We start from the raw sequence: 23334 nt of genomic DNA on the forward strand, positions 1-23334 counted from the left end.
GCCAAATACAGGGCTATTTTAGAAGAACATTTGTGAAGTACGGCACTGATGTAGTTGAGAAGGCCTGGCTCACAGTCTCCACTCTAATTTATCCCAAAGGTGTTTTATTAGGTTAAGTTGCAGTCCAGTCAAGTTCCTCCACCCCACACTCGCTCATCCATGTTTTTATGGCCCCTGCTTTGTGCACTGGTCCAAATAATTTAATGGGGGGGGGGGGGTTATGGTGTTTTTTTTGTTGGGGGGGGGTTGGGCTTGGCCCCTTAGTTCCAGTGCATGGAACTCTTAAGGTGTTGGCATACCAAGACATTTTGGACAATTTCATGCTCCCAACTTTGTGGGAACAGTTTGGGGATGGCCCCTTCCTGTTCCAACATGACTGCCCATCAGTGCACAAAGCAAGGTCCGTAAAGACATGGATGAGCGAGTTTGGGGTGGAGGCTTTTGAGCGGATTCTGCAAGCCAGGCTTTCTCATCCACATCAGTGCCTGGCCTAACAAATGTGCTTCTAAAAGAATGTTCAAACATTCCCATAGACACTCCTAAACCTTGTGGACAGCCTTCCCAGAAGAGTTGAAGCTGTTATAGCTGCAACGGGAGGGCCAACGCAATATTGAACCTCACGGACTAAGACTGGGATGCCATTAAAGTTCATGGCCCAGATTCTCAAAGGGCTTACGACGGCGCAACGCAATGTACGCCGTCGTAAGTCCTAATCTGGGCCTTCGTATCTATGCGACTGATTCTTAGAATCAGTTACGCATAGATATCCATTAGATCTGACAGGCGTAAGGCTCTTACGCTGTCAGATCTTAAATGCATTATTTTTTTCACCGCTAGGTGTCGCTTCCGTCGTTTTCCCCGTCGAGTATGCAAATTAGCAAAATATGCGAATTCCCGAACGTAGGCGCGGTCGACGCAGTGAAGTTACGACGTTTACGTTAGATTTGCGACGCGTAAAGTTGCCCCTGCTATATGAGGGGCAACCAATGTTAAGTACGGCCATCGTTCCCGCGTCGAAATTTATAAATTTACGTCATTTGCGTAAGTCGTCCGTGAATGGGGCTGGACGCCATTTACGTTCACGTCGAAACCAATGACGTCCTTGCGACGTCATTTGGAGCAATGCACCCTGGGATATTTTCAGGACGGCGCGGGAATGCGCCTAATTTAAATGCTCCACGCCCCCTACCCGGCTAATTTGAATTAGGCGGGCTTGCGCCGGGTGATTTACGCCGCCGCAACTTTACAGGCAAGTTCTTTGTGAATAAAGCACTTGCCTGTAAAACTTGCGGCGGCGTAACGTAAACCAGATACGTTACGCCAGCATAGTTTTACGCCCAGATACGAGAATCTGGGCCCATGTGCGTGTAAAGGCATGTGTCCCAATACTTTTGGTAATATAAGTGTATATAACGTATAGAAATCAAATCTGTTTCCCACAAATCTTGCCTCACTCCAGCCGTCCAATCTGTTTTCCTTGTGTCAATAAAGTCAGCGGATTATCTGCAATGTAAACTCCCATTATACTTTATGGATTGGATTTCAGAGGATGTCAAACAACCCCAAACATTGTGTCAGGAGAGCTCCTGGGGGTATTGGCTTGGCGTATTGACCCGCCACCGCCAGTCATCTTTTACTCATGTTCCAAGGCGGATGGGCCTGAGAATCGGCGCTGAGCTAGACAGGAGGGCCGGGAACGCGCTGCCTCCTTCCTCGGAGCCCTAATTCCATCTATAGACAGTCTGACACTAATAACATCACAAAACTCCTTTCTGTGTTGAGTCTGTAATGACACAGACAATGTTACACCGATCCAGTAATCTTCGGGGGGATTACAGGGGATCAGGATAGAGTAGCCTCTTTAACGCTTTAGTCAAATTTCCAAGATAATGGAGAAGAGATCAAAAATATAGATTAACGGCTAAGAAATTATGCGCTCTGTAAAAGAAAATATGAGTGCAAAGTTTTAACCAGCTCACGTTACATAGGTACATTTATGGGATCAATTTACTTTAAGATGACTGGGACACATCAAGAAGGCACGCATGTAAGAACAAACATTGCTGTCATATGTGTAATGGTATAAGCAGCCATCTTAGGCTTGTTTTATTTGGGAGATTAAAGCTGAATTCAATGGCAGATATAAAAGACAAATTAATGCAGTTGTGTATTTATTACTACATCCTTAAATGCAGGGCTCAAGTCCTGCGGGAACGCGTGGGAACGGAGTTCCTGCACTTTTTTCACAGCAGGAACGCAGTTCCCTTTGCAGGACTAGAGCAGCCGAGCCGCCCGAGCCAATCCTACACTAAGCGGCGATGCCCAGCTCGAGTCACTGTCAGGGGCAGGCGAACCTTAGTAATCCTTTATGTTACTGGCCGCTTCCTGTATATGGATTCATCGGGTAGTGTGCGGGTATTCCGTCACTTCCTCGATGCCGCAATGTCTCCTGGGAGCTTTTGTCATTGTTCCCAGGAAACATTGCGGAGGTCTGCCGTGAGTTATCGCGGAATTTAGAAAGAACTTGCTACTTTTTTCGAAAAACAAAACATGCTGTTTAGTAATTATGCATATGAGCGTATCATTTTTTTTTTTTTGGTGGGGGAGTGGATCTTTTTCCCCAGGACTTGACCCCTGCTTAAAGCGGAGGTTCACTCAAAAATCCACTTTTTGACATTAGCTGTAGCATACTGCTAACATCTGCAGTATGCTGTTTTTTTTTTTTTTTTTACTTGTACTTATCGTTATATGAGCCCTTGTTTTCCGGCTCCGAGCGGGGAATCCTGCGGGGGAATGGGCGTTTCTAAGCGAAGAGGAGTTGATTGACGGCTGCTAAGGCGCGTCTTGGCCTCTGTTTAATCTTCAACTGCCATGATGCTGCACATATGATCAGTTATGACACCAGCCATTGGATGGCTTGACAGCTTGGTTGAGAGCACAACCAATGTGACAGTTAGCAATCCCGGCATGCCAGGAATGTAACTGCTTTTTCAAACTGTTAAATTGATGGGTTTACTTCCGCTTTAAGGATGCTGGAAAGTTCATTTTGAGGGTGAACCTCCGCTTTAAATGTATTTTTGTAATTACAAGCAGTGTAAAGCAGAGCTCAACCTGAGGGGGGCAGAAACAGCACAAGGAACTAGTCAGTTAGCTGCAGTGCAAGGGGTAAGGGCATGTAGGTAGGGCCTAGGTCCAGGGTACCAAATCAGGGAGAGACCACACACACACTTCTTGATGTTATAGTTATCTTGTACTATATATCGTATATAGTAATCATGTATTAATCCAACGGGAAAAACAGTCCTGCAATAAAAATTGTGAAAGATGTGTGGTTCCAACAGCCAAAAAATTGAAGATGGATGTTATCCCCTACCCTTCACTAAAGAGGCCAATCACCAACACCCTAAAAGGTGTCCTCTTACCAGAGTTGGTGGATGTCCTCTTACCAGAGTTGGTGGATGTCCTCTTACCAGAGTTGGTGGATGTCCTCTTACCAGAGTTGGTGGATGTCCTCTTACCAGAGTTGGTGGATGTCCTCTTACCAAAGTTGGTGGACCCCCTAAATACAGGTGGGTCAAAGGGGTCTTTGGGGACTTGCTCCCTCTAGCAGTACCTGAACCAGAAAGCACAACCTCTGTATCCTATGCATTAAAGCGGGGGTTCACCCTATATAAAAAAAAAAAAAAAAAATTTTCCCTCTAGCATTAAATTCGGCATAGTAGCGCGAGCTACAGTATGCCTATCTGTATTTTTTTATCCCCGTACTCATTGTGCTATTGTACATTGAAGATTCCGGGGAATGGGCGTTCCTATGGAGAGAGAAGGTGATTGACGGCCTGTCCTGGCACATCACGCTTCTCCGGAAATAGCCGAAATAGGCTTGGCTCTTCACGGCGCCTGCGCATAGCCTGTGCGCAGGCGCCGTGAAGAGCCGAGACCTACTCCGGCTGTCTTCGGGGAGCGTGACGTGCCAGAGCCGGCCGTCAATCATCCTCCCTCTCCATAGGCACGCCCATTCCCCGCGGGAGTCGGAATCTTCAATGTGCAATAGCGCAGTGAGTACGGGGATAGAAAAATACAGATAGGCATACTGTAGCTCGCGCTACTATGCCGAATGTAATGCTAGACTGATGTTAAGGAGGGTGAACCACCGCTTTAAGGTGAAAAAACTTCTGGCAGTGACGGGCTCCGCAGCCCCCCCCGTTTTACTTACCTGAGCCGTGGAATTCACTCGGCGGTGATGCACTCTCCCTCTCTCCACAGGGGTCCCTGCTCTTGATTGGACAGATTGATAGCAGTGCTGTCAATCAAATCCAATGACCGGGCACCTGGGGGCGGGGCCAAGTCATACATTCAAGGGCTATGGACGCCGAATGAATGACTCGGTGAGCATGCCTGAAAGGTAACCCCCGGGAGAGCGCTTCTCCTAGGGGGTTATCTGATGTGGGGAGGAGCCGCAAGAGCCGCCGAGGGACCCCAGAATTCGCAGATCGGGGCCACTCTGTGCAAAACGTATGACATGCTTGTTATTTAAAAAAAAAAAAAAAGTTTTACAATCACTTTTACAATATTTAGTGCTTTTTATTTATATGTACAACGCAGCTTATTAGTGTCCTTCAGTGCCAACTATCAGTGCCCATTTATCAGTGCAGCCTCATCAGTGCCCATCAGTGGCTCCTCATTAGTGCCCATCAGTAAAGCCTATCAGTGAAGCCTATCAGTGCCAATCAGTGCCTCATCAGTGATCATTAGTGCCCATCCGTGAAGCCTATCAGTGCCCATCAGTGCAGCCTCATCAGCACACATCAATGGAGAAAAAAAAATACTTATTTGCAAAAAAAATTTACAGAAATTAAGAAAAATTAAAGCTGTGAAGTTGCCTGTCAGGAAGGGGGTGAAAGTGCCCAGTGGGCAAGTGGTTAATGTGGGTGCATTTATTACATTTTGGTAAAATATAGACTATGCCTTGAATTATATTTTGAAAAGCATCACCACTGTCTCTGAATTAAACTAGGCAAAAGGAGTGTGGGATACAAAAATGGATAACATTAAGGAAAAAAATGGAAAGTCGTATTTTCAGATTTTTGGGATTGTCATAGCAAACTTTGCCCTTCTATGGGTAAAGTCTCGAAAAAAATCTTCATCAACCCCCCCCCCCCCTAATCCCCACCCACATATTTTCCTGTGTCTGCCTTATGTTCACACATTAATATATAACTGTAAAATGAAAAATCGCTTTATTTACAGCCAATAACGTTCTGCATTTTTCAACGTGTGTAGAGAATCATAGAGGACCCATGCAGAGCTGACTATGCCAAAAATGTGCTACGACAAGTTTGCATTTCAGCTGACATTGCAGTTAAAGGGGTTGTAAAGGAAATATATGTTTTCCCTAAAAAGCTTCCTTTACCTTAGTGCAGTCCTCCTTCACTTACCTCATCCTTCCATTTTGCTTTTAAATGTCCTTATTTCTTCTGAGAAATCCTCACTTCCTGTTTTTCCGTCTTTAACTCCACACAGTAATGCAAGGCTTTCTCCCTGGTGTGGAGAAAACCTCTTGAGGCGGGAGGGGGCGAGCAGGAGTGTCAGGACGACCACTAAACACACAGCTCCTTTCTCTATCTGCAAAGTAGAGAGTGTCCTGACCTGACGCTCCTGCTTTCCCCCCTCAAGAGGCTTTCTCCACACCAGGGAGAAAGCCTCGCATTACTGTGTGTAGTTACAGACAGAAGAACAGAAAGTGAGGATTTCTCAGAAGAAATAAGGACATTTAAAAGCAAAATGGAAGGATGAGGTAAGTGAAGGAGGACTGCACTAAGGTAAAGGAAGCTATTTAGGAAAAAAAATTGTACCTTTACTTTAATATGGAAGTGCGCTGTATGTTCAACCACTTAAGACCCGGACCTTTAGGCAGCTAAAGGACCCGGACAGTTTTTGCGATTCAGCACTGCGTCGCTTTAACTGACAATTGCGTGGTTGTGCGACGTGGCTCCCAAACAAAATTGGCGTCCTTTTTTTCCCACAAATGGAGCTTTCTTTTGGTGGTATTTGATCACCTCTGCGGTTTTTATTTTTTGCGCTATAAACAAAAATAGAGCGCCAATTTTGAAAAAATTCAATATTTTTTACTTTTTGCTATAATAAATATCCCCCAAAAATATATATAAAAAAAATGTCCCTCAGTTTAGGCCGATACGTATTCTTCTACCTATTTGTGGTAAAAAAAATCACAATAAGCGTTTATCGGTTGGTTTGCGCAAAATTTATAGCATTTTCAAAATAGGGGATAGTTTTATTGCATTTTTATAAATTTTTTATTTTTTTTACTACTAATGGCGGCGATCAGCGATTTTTTTTTGTGACTGCGACATTATGGCGGACACTTCGGACAATTTTGACACATTTTTGGGACCATTGTCATTTTCACAGAAAAAAATGCATTAAAAATGCATTGTTTACTGTGAAAATGACAATTGCAGTTTGGGAGTTAACCACAAGGGGGCGCTGAAGGGGTTATGTGTGACCTCGTGTCTGTTTCTAACTGTAGGGGGGTGTGGCTGTAGGTGTGACGTCATCGATTGTGTTTCCCTATAAAAGGGAACACACGATCGTTCACGGCGCCACAGTGAAGAACGGGGAAGCTGTGTTTACACACAGCTCTCCCCGTTCTTCAGCTCCGGGGACCGATCGCGGGACTCCAGCGGCGATCGGGTCCGCGTGTCCCGCGGTCACAGAGCTTTGGACCGGGGCGTGAGCCCGCGACCCACGGCTGGGCACTTAAAGAGGACGTACCTGTACGTGCTTGTGCCCAGCCGTGCCATTCTGCCGACGTATATGTGCAGGAGGCGGTACTTAAGTGGTTAAAGAATAAACAATCTGCGCTTTTATTGCGATGGTTACCTGAGCAAAAGTAATTTACGGTATATTTTGGCAAGGTGGATTTCCTAACTGGGAACTTTCGTACACCTGTCAGCCTGAGATCCTGTAGAGGGAAGAGTACCACGCATAGCACAGACACTTAGGGGAGTGGCAAGAGTGGCAAGAGATGTGATCTGACAGTGACAAGCCTGGGATTTGCTTATAATAATGGTAATATGCAGCCAGTTGTGGCATACATGGGTTTTACACTGGCATTGTGATAATACATGGAAATCAGACGGACAATTGTGGAAATACATGGGCAACAAATGGGCAATCTAGACAAAACATGGGCAATAGATGGGAGATCAGGACAATTCATGGGCAACACTGGGAAGTCAAGACAATACATGTGCAATAGATAAGCAACCAGGTTAACACATGGGCAACTATAGCTGGCCATACATGGAGCAAATTTCTTTCCTGCAACCACGGGTTGCAGGAAAGAAATTTGCTGTGGGAATCCCTCCTGCTGGGCCATTGTCTTCTCCCAATGGGTGGGGGGTGACAGTGACAGTGATTATTGCAATAATCGTAAGCGAATCCAGCAGGCTGGTTGTACCCAAGTTTATTGATTGATATCGATCGATTGGTACATTCACCTGCCCACTAATGTTTCAAATCTTGACCAGTTCCTACTGAACCGGCCAAGTTTTAAAAGGTGAATGGCCGGCCTAATGTGCAATTGTGGAAATTTATTGGCAACAAATGGGCAATTAAGACAAAACACCGGCAACCAATGGGCAATCAGGTTCAATATATGGCAATAGATAAGCAATCAGCATCGGCAACAAACATGTAATCATATAAATACATGGGGCAACAAAAGGGAAGTCATAGCAATACATGGGCATGCAAATAGGCAATCATGCATGGCAATATATGAACAATACATGGACAACAAATGGGCAATAAAGGCAATAGGTAATATGTAAACATATAAATACATGGGCAACAAAATGGAAATCATAGCAATACACGGGCATGGCAAATAGGCAATCATGCATGGCAATATATGGACAACAAATGGGCAATAAAGATAATAGGTGCAATCATGGCAATACAGGGGCAACAAACGAGCAAACAGAACACTATGGCCCAAATTCTCAAAGGACTTACGACGGCGCAGCGCCATGTACGCCGCCGTAAGTCCTAATCTGACCCATCGTATCTATGCGTATGATTCTTAGAATCAGTTACGCATAGATATCCATTGGATCCAACAGGCGTAAGTCTCTTACACCGTCGGATCTTAACTGCATTTTTTTTTAACCGCTAGGTGGCGCTTCCGTCGAATTCCGTGTCGAGTATGCAAATTAGCTAGATACGCGAATTCCCGAACGTACGCGCGGCCGACGCAGTAAAGTTACGACGTTTACGTTAGGCTTTTCCCGGCGTAAAGTTGCCCCTGCTATATGAGGCGCAGCCAATGTTAAGTATGGCCGTCGTTCCCACGTCGAAATTTGAAAAAGTTACGTCGTTTGCGTAAGTCTTCCGTGAATGGGGCTGGACGTCATTTACGTTCACGTCGAAACCAATGACGTCCTTGCGGCGTACTTTGGAGCAATGCACACTGGGAAATTCCACGGACGGCGCATGCGCCGTTCCGCAAAAACGTCAATCACGTCGGGTCACAGTAGTTTTGCATAAAACACGCCTCCCTGATCCAAATTTGAATTAGGCGGGCTTACGCCGGCCGATTTACGCTACGCCGCCGCAACTTACGGAGCAAGTGCTTTGAGAATACAGCACTTGCCCGTGTAAGTTGCGGAGGCGTAACGTAAATCAGATACGTTACGCCCGCACAATTTTACGCGGCTCTACGCAGGGGAGGGCTGGCAGCCTTAGGCCTGGGGGGCACGTCCAGTCAAGTGGCCCATAGAGCGTAGAAAAGTGATGGATCGAGGAAAACAGTCTAAGATTTTTCATGATCACAAGAGTCCGCCCAGAGGCCCCCTTACATCAGAGTCCGCACAGAGGCCCCCTTACATCAGAGTCCGCACAGAGGCCCCCTTACATCAGAGTCCACACAGTAGCCCCCCTTACATCAGAGTCCACACAGTGGCCCCCCTTACATCAGAGTCCGCACAGTGGCCCCCCTTACATGAGAGTCCACACAGTGGCCCCCCTTACATCAGAGTCCGCACAGTGGCCCCCCTTACATCAGAGTCCACACAGAGGCCCCCCTTACATCAGAGTCCACACAGTAGCCCCCCTTACATCAGAGTCCGCACAGAGGCCCCCTTTACATCAGAGTCCGCACAGAGGCCCCCCTTACATCAGAGTCCGCACAGAGGCCCCCCTTACATCAGAGTCCGCCAGTGGGAGGTGAGCAGCGGCCGTGAACTGTGTCAACAGAGCTCCAGCAGGCATATTCCTGCTCTGCAAAAACAGCATTTGGTAGTGGCGGCCGGTGGCTGTGCATAGTGTCACCAGCCCAGGGGGAGATTTCCACCCTGCCCCCCCTGCCAGCCCTCCCCTGGCTCTACGTGAATCCGGGCCTATATTGGCAATAAATGAGCAATCAAGGCACTACAAGAGCAACAAATTGCCAATTTAGGCACTACTTGAGTAACAAAGGGATAGTTGTGACAAAATTCAGGTAACAAACCGACATTTATGTTAATATTTGGGCAAAAAACAACAAACAGGCAATAAAAAGTAGCGACAATAACCTCGGTCTGCTTTTAGTTCTGACATCGCTACTCCAATCAGCCAATCAGTGGTTGGGCCAGAGGGAACTCCAAGTGGCCTTTAAGCCTGTTAATAATATTGATTGGCTGGAGTCCCCTGGTGTATTGGTTGTGTTGATTATATTTTTATTACTTTATGTCCAGTGTTATAGCTTTTTTTGTTTAAAATGATAGAACCATTGCACCACCTAAGTATATATATTATTTCAAGTTTGAAAAAGGATGGACCATGACCAGCATGTCTCCTAGGGTGGCTGGAGGATGTCCCACTTGGCCACATCAGAACATTAGCAGGTTCATTCCCAAAGAATTGACACTGATGGCGCTACATTCCTTGGATCTCTAGTATGTAAAGACTGACTTCCCCTGGTCTGTGCAATCAATATGTGTCAGGAACAAACCCCTCGGGAGCTCATAGATGCCTTTGTACACCGCAGACTTTTTCAATGTTGACCTTAAGTTGCCCCGTCAAGTTATACTGAGTGGCATAATTGCCCGTCTCTGTCACTCAGACTAATCCACTTGTATGTCACTTACAATAGCTCCAAGATGTGCTCTATTCAGGACAGTATTTCAATTCTGCCTTTCGATCCGGGAGAACGCCCACATATTAGAATAATTTCCAGGGACATGGTGTAGTCAAGCTCGCCCTGGGCAATGTCGACTTAGAAGATCGGGGACCACTATTAATTTCTATTTTATTGATGTAAACAGCCTCAGCATAGCACTATACAAAGAGAGTAAAACAAACACTATATAATATACAAAACAAATATACGGAACACTGGGACTGACTACCCTATAAGCTAACAATCTATGTGTACTCTGGGGGTAATCCACAAAAGGGATACGCCGGCGTATCTACTGATACGCCGTCGCATCCCTGTTTCTATCTATGGAACTGATCCACAGAATCAGTTTACCATAGATAGGCAGAAGATCCGACATGTGTAATTGAATTACACTGTCGGATCTTAAGGATGCAATTTTAGGCCGGCCACTAGGTGGCGAGGCCATTGCGGCGGGCCTAGAATATGCAAATGAACACTTACGGCGATCCACGAACGTTCCGACGGGCCCGTCGCGCTAATTCTACGTCGTTTACGTCGAGTTACGCCGCGTAAAACTAGGGCTCAGCCCTAGGACTCTGAAGCCATGTTAAGTATGGCCGTCGTTCCCGCGTCGAAATTTAAATTCTACGTCGTTTGCGTAAGACGTTCGTGAATGGCGCTGGACGCCATTTACGTTAACGTCTAAGCAAATGACGTCGGAGCGACGTCAGTTAGCGCAATGCACGTCGAGTAAGTTACCCGACGGAGCATGCGCAGTACGTCCGGCGCGGGAGCGCGCCTAATTTAAATGGGAATCGCCCATTTGTATTAGGAACGCCTTGCGCCGGACGGAGTTAAGTTACACCGCCGCATATTTCCAGGTAAGTGCTTTGTGGATCGGCACCTAACTTGGGAGATTTGCGGCAGTGTAACTTAACTCTGAAAAGTTAAGTTGCGCTCGGCGGCTGTGGATCTGGCCCTCTATTTTTTATTTAACCACTTGACAACCAGGCCAATTCTGGCACTTCGCTCCTATATGTAAAAATCATAATTTTTTTGCTAGAAAATTACACAGAACCCCCCAAATATTGAGGCCCGGATTCAGAAAGGAGATACGACGGTGTATCTCCGGATACACCGCTGTATCTCTGAGTGTGCGGCGTCGTATCTATGCGACTGATTCAGAGAATCAGTTACGCATAGATTTCCCTAAGATCCGACTGGCGTAAGTGTCTTACACCGTCGTATCTTAGGCTGCATATTTACGCTGGCCGCTAGGTGGCGCTTCCGTATATTTACGCGAGGAATATGCAAATGAGCTAGATACGCCGATTCAGAAACGTACGTCCGGCCAGCGCATTTTTTACGTCGTTTACGTTAGGCTTTTTCCGGCGTAAAGTTGCCCCTGCTATATGAGGCGTAGCCAATTTTAAGTATGGACGTCGTTCCCGCATCGAGTTTTTAAAATTTGACGTCGTTTGCGTAAGTCGTTCGTGAATAGGGCTGTACGTAAGTTACGTTCACGTCTAAAGCATTGACGATTTGCGGCGTAATTTCGAGCATGTGCACTGGGATTTTTCACGAACAGCGCATGCCCCGTTCGTAAAAAAAACGTCAAATACGCGGGGTCACAGTTAATATACATAAAACACGCCCACATCATCCACATTTGAATTAGGCGGGCTTACGCCGAACCACATACGTTACGCCGCCGTAACTTAGGGCGCAAGTCCTTTCTGAATACGGAACTTGCGCCCTAATTTATGGCGGCGTAACGTATCTGAGATACGTTACGCCCGCCCAGAGATACACCATTGTATCTGAATCCGGGCCTTTGTTTTTAAGAATAAGATGCACCACAGCCTGAACTTTCAGCCGAGCATGCTTGACCAGGGAGCATTTGAAAGGGTCAAAAAGGTGCCTGCTAAGACATGAACTCCCCACAAACTGACCCCAAACCAATAGAAAAGCGGAACCTTCTCTATGGTCTTCTGGCCCTTTCAGAAGGGACTTTCTTTAAGCTGGAGCAGTATAAAGCACAATGGTCAAGTTAATATTCTAGAGGCCTCTCATAAACTTGGCACCTTTTAAGAACCCTGACACCTAAGGCCTCAGATCTGCCATTTCGCACGTTACAAAGGCTGTGACCCTCTTGTTAGCCCTAATAGAGAAACTATACTCCAAAATAACAACTGCCTGGGGGCCGAAGGTCATAGGTCACCTCATTCCAAGCCTAGGAATGGTCCAGACACATTTACGATCCTGAAAGGTCTATTGTAAGAAAGTGGGAAATGCCTCAGCACTGATAATCCGCTTCACTGATCGATCCTTTAAATTCTGGGGCCTGTTGGTACATAGCGTCTTGTTGTGTCTCACACTTATGTCACAAGCTGCGCTCTTGAATGGCGAGTGGTGTTGTAGGTGGCGCGAACGATACACAGAAAATACTTAGGGGGCTTTCTCTTTTCACGGCAGCAGAGAAGGCATTTTCATGGCTGTCATGAGGGTTGTAAATCAGAACACAGATCAGGAACACAAGGGCTCCTCATGTAACACACATGCCTGGGACTTGGAAATAGAGGAGCCTGTGCTATATTTGTATGGAAACTTTGCATTCCGACCACCTGAAATGATGATGACTTAACGCTTTTCTTTGCGTCTTAAAAATCCTTATTTTATATTACAGGTATTTATATAGCACCAACAATTCACACAGAACCTTACATACTGTGGGCCAGATCCACGTACCTCCGCACATCTTTCCGCCGGGCGCAGCGTATCTAAGATACACTACGCCGCCGTAACTTATTTTTTTTTCCGAATCCTTAAAGAATTTGCGCCGTAAGTTACGGCGGCGTAGTGTATCTTTGGCAGCGTAAGGGCGCGGGATTCAAATGGATGTGATGGGGGCGTGTTTTATGTAAATACGTTGTGACCCGACGTAAACAACGTTTTTTTTTAACGGCGCATGCGCCGTCCGTGGGGGTATCCCAGTGCGCATGCTCGAAATGAAACCGGAACAAGCCAATGTTTAAGACGGTGACGTCATTCTACGCAAATCCCTATTCAGCGAACGACTTATGCAAACGACGTAAAAAATTCAAAATGCGAGGCGGGAACGACGGCCATACTTAACATTGAGTACGCCTCATAATAGCAGGGGTAACTATACGCCGGAAAAAGCCGAACGCAAACGACGTAAAAAAAATGCGCCGGCCGGACGTACGTTCGTGGATCGCCGTAACAAGCCAATTTGCATACTCGACGCGGAATTCGACGGAAACGCCACCTAGCGGCCGCCGAAAAATTGCACCTAAGATCCGACGGCGTACTAAGACGTACGCCTGTCGGATCGATCCGAGATGCCGTCGTATCTTGTTTTGTAGATACAAAACAAAGATACGACGCGCAAAATTTGAAAGATACGCCGACGTAATTCTTTTGTGGATCTGGCCTTGTATATTCACATCGCTCCCTGTAAGTTCTTCAAGCTTCTTACAATCTAAGGCTAATTTAGACAGGAGCCAATTAACTTTCCAGCATGTTTTTGGAGTGGGGGAGGAAACCTGAATACCTGGAGGAAACCCAAACAAACACAGGGGGGAATATGCAAACTCCATGCAGATAGTATCTTGGCTGGGATTCAAGCCAAGAACCCCAGTGCTGCAAGGCAAAAGTGCTAACGACTAAACCACCATGCTGCCTGTTGCATTGAAAAATATAACTTGATATTTGCACTGTCTAACTAAAATTTGCTTTAATCAGAATATGAATTTCTCCTTTAAAAATGTAATTTTAAAGGGGTTGTAAAGGTTCGTTTTTATTTTCTAAATAGGTTCCTTTAACCACTTAAGACCTGGACCTTTAGGCAGCTAAAGGACCCGGCCAGTTTTTGCGATTCGGCACTGCGTTGCTTTAACTGACAATTGCGCGGTCGTGCGACCTGGCTCCCAAACAAAATTGGCGTCCTTTTTTTCCCACAAATAGAGCTTTCTTTTGGTGGTATTTGTTCACCTCTGCGATTTTTATTTTTAGCGCTATAAACAAAAATAGAGCGACAATTTTGAAAAAAATGCAATATTCTTTACTTTTTGCTATAATAAATATCCCCCAAAAATATATATATATATATATAAAAAAAAAATTTCCTCAGTTTAGGCCGATACGTATTCTTCTACCTATTTTTGGTAAAAAAAATCGCAATAAGCGTTTATCGGTGGGTTTGCGCAAAATTTATAGCATTTACAAAATAGGGGATAGTTTTATTGCATTTTTATTCATTTTTTTTTTTTTACTACTAATGGCGGCGAGCAGCGATTTTTTTTTCGTGACTGCAACATTATGGCGGACACTTCAGACAATTTTGACACATTTTTGGGACCATTGTCATTTTCACAGCAAAAAATGCATTAAAAATGCATTGTTTACTGTGAAAATGACAATTGCAGTTTGGGAGTTAACCACAAGGAGAGTCAGGACGCCCACTAACACACAGCTCCTGTCTCTATCTGCAACGTAGAGAGCGTCCTGACTCTCCTGTAGTCCAAGGGAGGGGGCGAGCACGACACTCCACACCAGGGAGAAAGCCTCGCATTACTGTGTGGAGTTACAGACAGAAGAACAGGAAGTGAGGATTTCTCAGAAGAAATAAGGACATTTAAAAGCAAAATGGAAGGATGAGGTAAGTGAAGGAGGACTGCACTAAGGTAAAGGAAGCTATTTAGGGGGGGAAAAATTACCTTTACAACCCCTTTAAGTCAAGTTTATTGAGAAAACACAAGTAACATATAGCACACACTGCAAATCTCCCATCTTCAGTCATGCCTCTAACGTGTTTCACCCATAGCAGGGCCTAAGTATATGGATGAAACACGTTAGCTTCATAGCTCAAGGTGGGAGTTTTGCAGCGGGTGCTATATGTTACTCTTCCCTGCTCAAAAACTTTGACTGAAGTTCCAGGACACCATTGGCGTGCCCCTCATTACTTTTATTTGAAGGAAGTGTTCTCTTTTTCCGTTATTAAACTCTGACAAAGCTTCTGAATTGGCTTTGCGCCATCCAAAATGAAAAAAATATGGAGTTGGGCTTTTAATGGTATTTTATAATTCTCGAATTCTTAGCTGTCTTATAAGTTGTGACAGCCTCTGAAAGCCCCATACACGGCCTACACCATAGAACTATTACGGTGCAATGCCAGTCTTCAGAAAATAGATATCGGAGGGAAATCTCAGAAATGAAAGCCAGCTTTTCCTCCATACAATGACCAAATAAAAAACGCACTTCCTTTTCATCCAGGACCACTCACCACTGCATCTGCTATTCCTCCAAAGTCATTTTTTACAAACTTCTACAGTCTGTTTGGCAGGGGCACACACGGGAGATCAAACACTATTAATTATTACAGTGCGAGGGAAAACGTTTGATTCTGTGAATACTTGAAGAGCGGGCTTTTCGCATTCAATACAGACCAGCTGCTAGAGAAAACTTTAAAAAGAAACCGGATTTAGATGTATATGGCAACTGGCGACAGCCGATACGTTTGCCAAGGAAAGGATTAGCGCGCAGGCCTATTTACACCTCTGCGTATAGGTATGTTTTCCTGTATCTAAAACATATGGGGGTTCTGCCTCCTTGTTTCCAATTATAGAGATATCGTCAATGTATCTTAATGGAGTGTGTTTTATCTTAGGCCTCGTACACACCAGCGGATCTGTCCGCTGCGTCCGCTGCCGGATTTCTGTCTGATGGTTGTACACACCATCAGACAGAAATCCGTGCAGACACGATACGCGGTGACGTGGCCGCGCCGTCGCCACGACGATGACGCGGCGACGTGCGCGAGCCCTGGAAGGTCAATGCCTCCACGAATGCGTCGAATCACTTCGACGCATGCGGGGGCTTTCAGCCGATCGGACATGTCCGGTGAGTCTGTACAGACGACCGAACATGTCCGACGGACAGGCTTCCAGCGGACATGTACACACGACCGAACATGTCTGAAAGCTGAAAGTCTGCATTTCAAATTGTATTGTTTCATTTTATTCTGGTGGCATACAGAGCCAAAAGTATGAAAATTGTGCCTGTGTCCAAATATCTATGGACCTAACTGTATATTAGAGTCAAAGGCATAAGTCAAATTTGGTTGGCTTTTGCTGTTTTTTTAAAGGGTTTAATAAGTTTTAAATGGATGCTGAAGATTACTGTACTTTACTGGACCTGTTCTGGTGACAAAAAAATGGCCCCTAATTGAAAGAAAAAAAATCGGACAGTAAAAAAAAGATAATATTTTTTTTAAAACTTAAATTACATAAAAAAAAAAAAAATCAAATACACAAAAAGACCAAAAACCACAAAGAACGCAATAGAAAAGAAAACTTACCCAAATACACCCCCAGCTCTAGAACAGGTCTACAGTAGGCATGGGCAGACCTAAAAGGCAGCCCAACGACCAACTGAAGGAGCCCCTATGGCAGGCTGACAACGCAGATGGCTAATTGCAAAGCAGTGACTTAGTGTTGTCAGCCTGCAACAGAAAGTGCTGTTACTGGTAGGATCTCCAGATAAGGAACTTTGCAACAGATTAGCAAAACAAATTTTCTTAAGAGAAGTATAAACAGTGATTTTGTTTTATGTCAAACACAGTGTTTTTAGGGTTTTCATACACTTGAAAAAAGCATGCAGCTGCACAGTGGACAGGAAATAGAAAATGAACATTAAAAACACCAAACCGCACTCTGGAAACACGCTGCGACTAATGGAAAAGGCATAAACATGCTTAAAAATGCATAGTAAAAAAAAGAGCAAAAGTGCAGACATGTGGACGGCCATAGGTGTGCGCATAAGGGTGTGCACCCCAAAGCTCAAACTCACATAGGTCTGTTTATATTTATATATATATATATATATATATATATATATACACAGTGTCAGTAGAGCAGGGGACAATGTCAGTAGGGCAGAGATTGGTGTCAGTAGTGTCTTTTAATTATTTTTTTTTACTGTTTTACAATGATTTTTTTTTTTATTATTATTATTCTTTATTTATTTATTATCATTTTTTTACAATAATTATTTTTTTATTTTTTAGGAGCCCCACTTGGTGAACTATCAGGGATCTAAACAGACCCCTGATGTCTCACATTTGACACAGAGAAAGAGACTGAGGACAAAGATTCCCCAGTCTCTTTCTCTGCAGACAAGCAGCAGGGGGAATCTGCACAGCACAGGGCGATTATGGTGTGCCCAGGCACACCTGGCACACCCTGTGCGCATGCCTATGTGGACGGCCCTGCGTTTAGTGCGTTACTCTCCCCTTACAGGAACATGACTGAAGTAGCACAATTTGAAAGCCGCCCTGGTGTGAACCAGGGTGTTTTAGATGGAGTTGGCCTTTAACCCCTTGGAGCAGGTGCCTACTGGCCCCTTAAGGGGTTTTACATGCCAGGGGGAGTGGCGGGGCTTAAGGTCATGTGACTGCCGTGATTGTTTGCCTAGGCGGTCACATGATCAGAAATCTCCCGATTGAATTTAGGAGTTTTCCTTCAGCCACCGGTATCCGTGCTGGGGGCGCGCAGGGCACGTGCTCCCTGCACAGCACTGTTTTGCACGCAAATATGTGGCCACTCGGCACTGAGACCCAGCCGGCTGAGATGCGGCATATTTGCGTGCAGCCGGCGCCAAGGAGTTAAACATCAGCGTTTAGGCCTCATACACACTAGGCATTTGGCCATCTCTTCTAGACGCCTTTCCTCCTGGCAGCAGCGTTTTGGGCGGGAAAAAAAACGCTTGTTGACACTTTATGCCATTAAACATGTTTAGGCATGTCAAGTGCTCGGGCGTTAAATCATTTTATTGGCCAGAAAGATTAAATAAAACGCAGTTCGCATACATAAATGCAGCTTCTAGTCGTTGCACGCCGCCGTTTGGTTTAAACTCCAGGACAGACCTGCTTGCCTCTCTAGCAACCTTGGCGATCGGATATATTTCCCCAACAATAAATTTTGCCGCTTCAGCCGGCACAGCACAGCTAATAAATCCCGGGATTAATTTACCAAAAAAGACGCCTTATATAATGCCGAAATAGATAGATTGTGATAAGGCCGTCTCATCTGACACACTGACTGCTTTTCTGAGGCTCGGTCGTAATGAGTGATGCTTCGGAAGAATTAAAGTGTAATTCCACCCTTCTGGAAAATTAGACACGGCAGGGCAGGACCATGGAATCTACAACTGGAAAAGCAGTGAGGATTCCCTGCTTTGGTCACCTACCATTGTACAGGCTTTTCACCTGCCCAGTAACACACTACCTGTCCTATGGTGACAACGCTCCCCCTACTGTATGTATAGAGAAGATCAGGGGTCTCCAAACTTTCTAAACAAAGGGCCAGTTTACTATCCTTCAGACTTTAGGGGGGCTGAACTGTAGCCAGTGGGAGTAGAAAATGTCTTGGCATCCAGTGGGAGTAAACAATGCCCTATCCTTGGTGTCATTAGGAGGAATAGTGCCCCATTGTTGGTGTCAATGGAAGGAATTCTGCCCCATCATTGGTGTCAGTGGGAGGAATAGTTCCCCATCATTGGTGTCAATGGAAGGAATCCTGCCCCATCATTGGTGTCAGGGGGAGGAATAGTTCCCCATCATTGGTGTTAATGGAGGGAATATTGTCCCATTGTTGGTGTCAATGGATAGAATTCTGTCCCATCGTTGGTGTCAATGGATAGAATTCTGTCCCATCGTTGGTGTCAATGGATGGAATATTGTCCCATCATTGGTGTCAATGGAGGGAATTCTGTCCCATCGTTGGAGTCAATGGATGGAATTCTGTCCCATCGTTGGTGTCAATGGATGGAATTCTGTCCCATCGTTGGTGTCAATGAATGGAATTCTGCCCCATCATTGGTGTCAGGGGGAGGAATAGTTCCCCATAATTGGTGTCAATGGATGGAATTCTGCCCCGTCATTGGTTTCAGGGGGAGCAATAGTTGCCTATCATTGGTGTTAATGGAGGGAATTCTGTCCCATCATTGGTGTCAGGGGGAGGAATAGTTCCCCATTATTGGTGTTAATGGAAGGAATTCTGTCCCATCATTGGTGTCAGGGGGAGGAATAGTTCCCCATCATTGGTGTTAATGGAGGGAATTCTGTCCCATCATTGGTGTCAGGGGGAGGAATAGTTCCCCATCATTGGTGTCAATGGAGGGAATTCTGTCCCATCGTTGGTGTCAATGGATGGAATTCTGTCCCATCATTGGTGTCAGGGGAGGAATAGTTCCCCATCATTGGTGTTAATGGATGGAATTCTGCCCCATCGTTGGTGTCAGGGGGAGGAATAGTTCCCCATAATTGGTGTAAATGGATGGAATTCTGCCCCATCGTTGATGTCAGGGGGAGGAATAGTTCCCCATCATTGGTGTCAATGGATGGAATTCTGCCCCATCGTTGGTGTCAGGGGAAGGAATAGTTCCCCATAATTGGTGTTAATGGATGGAATTCTGCCCCATCGTTGGTGTCAGGGGGAGGAATAGTTCCCCATAATTGGTGTCAATGGATGGAATTCTGCCCCATCGTTGATGTCAGGGGGAGGAATAGTTCCCCATAATTGGTGTCAATGGATGGAATTCTGCCCCATCGTTGGTGTCAATGAATGGAATTCTGCCCCATCGTTGGTGTCAGGGGGAGGAATAGTTCCCCATCATTGGTGTCAATGGATGGAATTCTGCCCCATCGTTGATGTCAGGGGGAGGAATAGTTCCCCATAATTGGTGTCAATGGATGGAATTCTGCCCCATCGTTGGTGTCAATGAATGGAATTCTGTCCCATCATTGGTGTCAGGGGGAGGAATAGTTCCCCATCATTGGTGTCAATGGAGGGAATTCTGTCCCATCGTTGGTGTCAATGGATGGAATTCTGTCCCATCATTGGTGTCAGGGGAGGAATAGTTCCCCATCATTGGTGTTAATGGATGGAATTCTGCCCCATCGTTGGTGTCAGGGGGAGGAATAGTTCCCCATAATTGGTGTAAATGGATGGAATTCTGCCCCATCGTTGGTGTCAGGGGGAGGAATAGTTCCCCATCATTGGTGTCAATGGATGGAATTCTGCCCCATCGTTGGTGTCAGGGGAAGGAATAGTTCCCCATAATTGGTGTCAATGGATGGAATTCTGCCCCATCGTTGATGTCAGGGGGAGGAATAGTTCCCCATAATTGGTGTCAATGGATGGAATTCTGCCCCATCGTTGGTGTCAATGAATGGAATTCTGCCCCATCGTTGGTGTCAGGGGGAGGAATAGTTCCCCATCAGCATCTGCATCTGCCATATCAACAAATTTTACTAACTATATAATGCAAAGGGCACTAACTATGGAACCATTTCAGGAATATCCAATGGGCTTGTCAAAGTACCCAGCATTCAGACTCAGCACAGAGTCTATAGAGCTCCTGGCACTCTCCAGGTTTCTGCGGTCAAATACAAGATGTAAAAAACAAGGTGCTAAATTTACTGATTTTCCACTGCTATGTCCTCAGCGAACGCATTACAATTTACAATACACAGCAACAAATTATTTCTGGAGTCTGCAGACCGATGCTACATTATTGATCTCTGATTTTATATTTCTGATTTAAGGCAAAAGAATGAATGTTGCTGCCTGGATCATCCCATTCCCTGCCTCCCTACAGAACTGCTGATCCATCCTTATAGAATGTGAAGGTAGATTCTGGTATATGATTGGGTACCTTTCTTATCCTTACAACACTTTTTATCCTTCCCAAAACTCTTCTTATCCTTCCTACAACTCTTCTTATCCTTCCTACGACTCTTCTTTTCCTTACAACTCTCCTTATCCTTCCCACAACTCTTCTTATCCTTCCTAGAACTCTTCTTATCCTTCCTACAACTCTTCTTATCCTTCCTACAACCCTTCTTATCCTTACAACTCTTTTTTTCCTTACAACTCTTCTTATCCTTCCTTCGACTCTTCTTATCCTTCTCACAACTCTTCTTATCCTTCCTATGACTCTTCTTTTCCTTACAACTCTTCTTTTCCTTCCCACAACTCTTCTTATCCTTCCCACAACTCTTCTTATCCTTCCTACAACCCTTCTTATCCTTACAACTCTTTTTTTCCTTCCCACAACTCTTCTTATCCTTCCCACAACTCTTCTTATCCTTCTCACAACTCTTCTTATCCTTCCTACGACTCTTCTTTTCCTTACAACTCTTCTTATCCTTCCCACAACTCTTCTTATCCTTCCTACAACCCTTCTTATCCTTCCTACAACTCTTCTTATCCTTCCTACAACCCTTCTTATCCTTCCTACAACTCTTCTTTTCCTTACAACTCTTCTTATCCTTCCTACAACCATTCTTATCCTTACTATCCCTACTATAGGTAGAAGGGTTTTAAAATAAAGCCATATATTAGTAAACAAAAATTGAAAAAAAAGAAAAGATAGAAGCAAAGATAAGTGGAGATAGAAAGAGACAGAGAGATATAGATAAAGAACGGGTCAGAGAAAGAAAGAAATACATAGAATGATAGGTAGAAATTAGGTCAGAGATAGATAGATAGATAGATAGATAGATAGATAGATAGATAGATAGATAGATAGAGAACAGATCTGTCAGAGAAAGAAAGAAGGAAAGAAAGAAAGAAAGAAAGAAAGAAAGAAAGAAAGAAAGAAAGAAAGAAAACTATATAGTTGACAACAGATAGGTAATAGATGGATTGATGGATAAATAGATAGATGAACAGGTCAGAGAAAGGAAGGAAAGAAGAAAAAGAGAAAAAGAAAGCAAGAAAAAGAAAAAAAAATAATAGTGTTAGGTAGTATCGGATACATAGAGAGATAACAGATAATAATATCGGATACATAGACAGATAACAGATAGTAATATCGGATACATAGAGAGAGAATAGATAGTAATATCGGATACATAGACAGAAGCGATGTCTGGTCCTCACCTGTACCACTCCAGCCCTTTGTCGTAGCACCTGTCGAAGAAGTGGGGTTCAGCGCCCAGCGCCCGGACATCGGGGTGCACCCTGAGGAACTCCAGCAGGGCCCGGGTCCCCCCCTTCTTCACCCCCACAATGATGGCTTGGGGGAAGGTCTTGGTCCCGTAGGTGCTGTGACTGGGGAGAGTTCTGTGCGGTAGGTCCCGGGTCCTGTTCATTCTCCCCGGGCTGAGCTCCGGCTGATGATAGTCCAGGAGGGTCGGAGCCGACTGTCCGTACAATTGGGGGTCACAGGAAGAGCCGCTCAGGCTGTAGAAGAAGAAGGTGAAGAGGAAGATCATAGTCAGCAGCAGGGAGACTCTGGGCTGAGCCCGCAGCGCTTCCAGGTGGCCGGCAGATCCGATGGTGGGGTTCAGGGTGCCACATCCCATGAGTGGGTCCGGGGGGCACGGAGGGCAGGCATGGCACTGCTGTGCCCACTACTTCTACCCGAGTCTGTGCTGAGAGCTAAGTCCTAGGAAAGGGGGTGTGTGGGGGGAGGGGAGGGGGGGGGACAGCATCATCCATCCATAGATCCACAAGGAGAGAAGCCGGAGGATGAGGATAGGACTGTGTGCTCTGTGCATGGACTGTCTGCACTCAGTGCTGGAGTTTTCATGAGTGCAGTGTGCTCTGTGCTGCCTGCTAGGGGGAGTGTATGGGGGGGGGGGGGGACATCTGACAGCTCCTCCTAACATCCCTCCACAGCACAGCTTCCATCAGAACTTCTCACATCAAATGTTTACCTGTCAATACTTCTCATCAGTATACAATGTCTACACATTCCACAATGTAACACATCACATGGTACAATGTTACTTTCCAGAACAGATCTCAGCATACCTGATCAATCCTGTGCATCAGCCGGCCACAACATAGACAGTCACATAACTTTGTATGTTTGGGGAGAAAATGGGACAGGGTTAGAACCTGCGACATGTATGACTGGAGACTGGACCCGACTCATGAAGGGATCATGGGGGGGGGGGGGGGGGGGAGAAGGTCAATTAACTTCACAAAGTCTGCAATGCACTAGAAAAAGCCCATTGAAAGGAAGATGTATTTATAGATGCATAAGGATATGTCTTTATTAGATAGATAGATGGATAGATAGATAGATGGATAGATAGATAGATAGATAGATAGATAGATGGATAGATAGATAGATAGATA

At 45.3% G+C, this 23334-nt stretch overlaps 1 protein-coding gene across 1 annotated transcript in view; it reads right to left on the bottom strand.

Moving 5' to 3' along the window:
• The window catches only part of HS3ST6 (heparan sulfate-glucosamine 3-sulfotransferase 6), a 79436-nt gene extending 56654 nt beyond the window's left edge, over window positions 1–22782 (bottom strand). Inside the window, exon 1 of the mRNA XM_040356464.1 lies at window positions 22129–22782. Coding sequence (XP_040212398.1) covers window positions 22129–22553 — 425 coding nt within the window. The 5' untranslated portion in view covers window positions 22554–22782. The remainder of the gene's footprint in view (window positions 1–22128) is intronic.
• Between the last annotated feature and the right edge of the window lie 552 nt (window positions 22783–23334).

This window comes from Rana temporaria, chromosome 6, assembly GCF_905171775.1.
Source record: "Rana temporaria chromosome 6, aRanTem1.1, whole genome shotgun sequence".
Taxonomy (NCBI): Eukaryota; Metazoa; Chordata; class Amphibia; order Anura; family Ranidae; genus Rana; species Rana temporaria.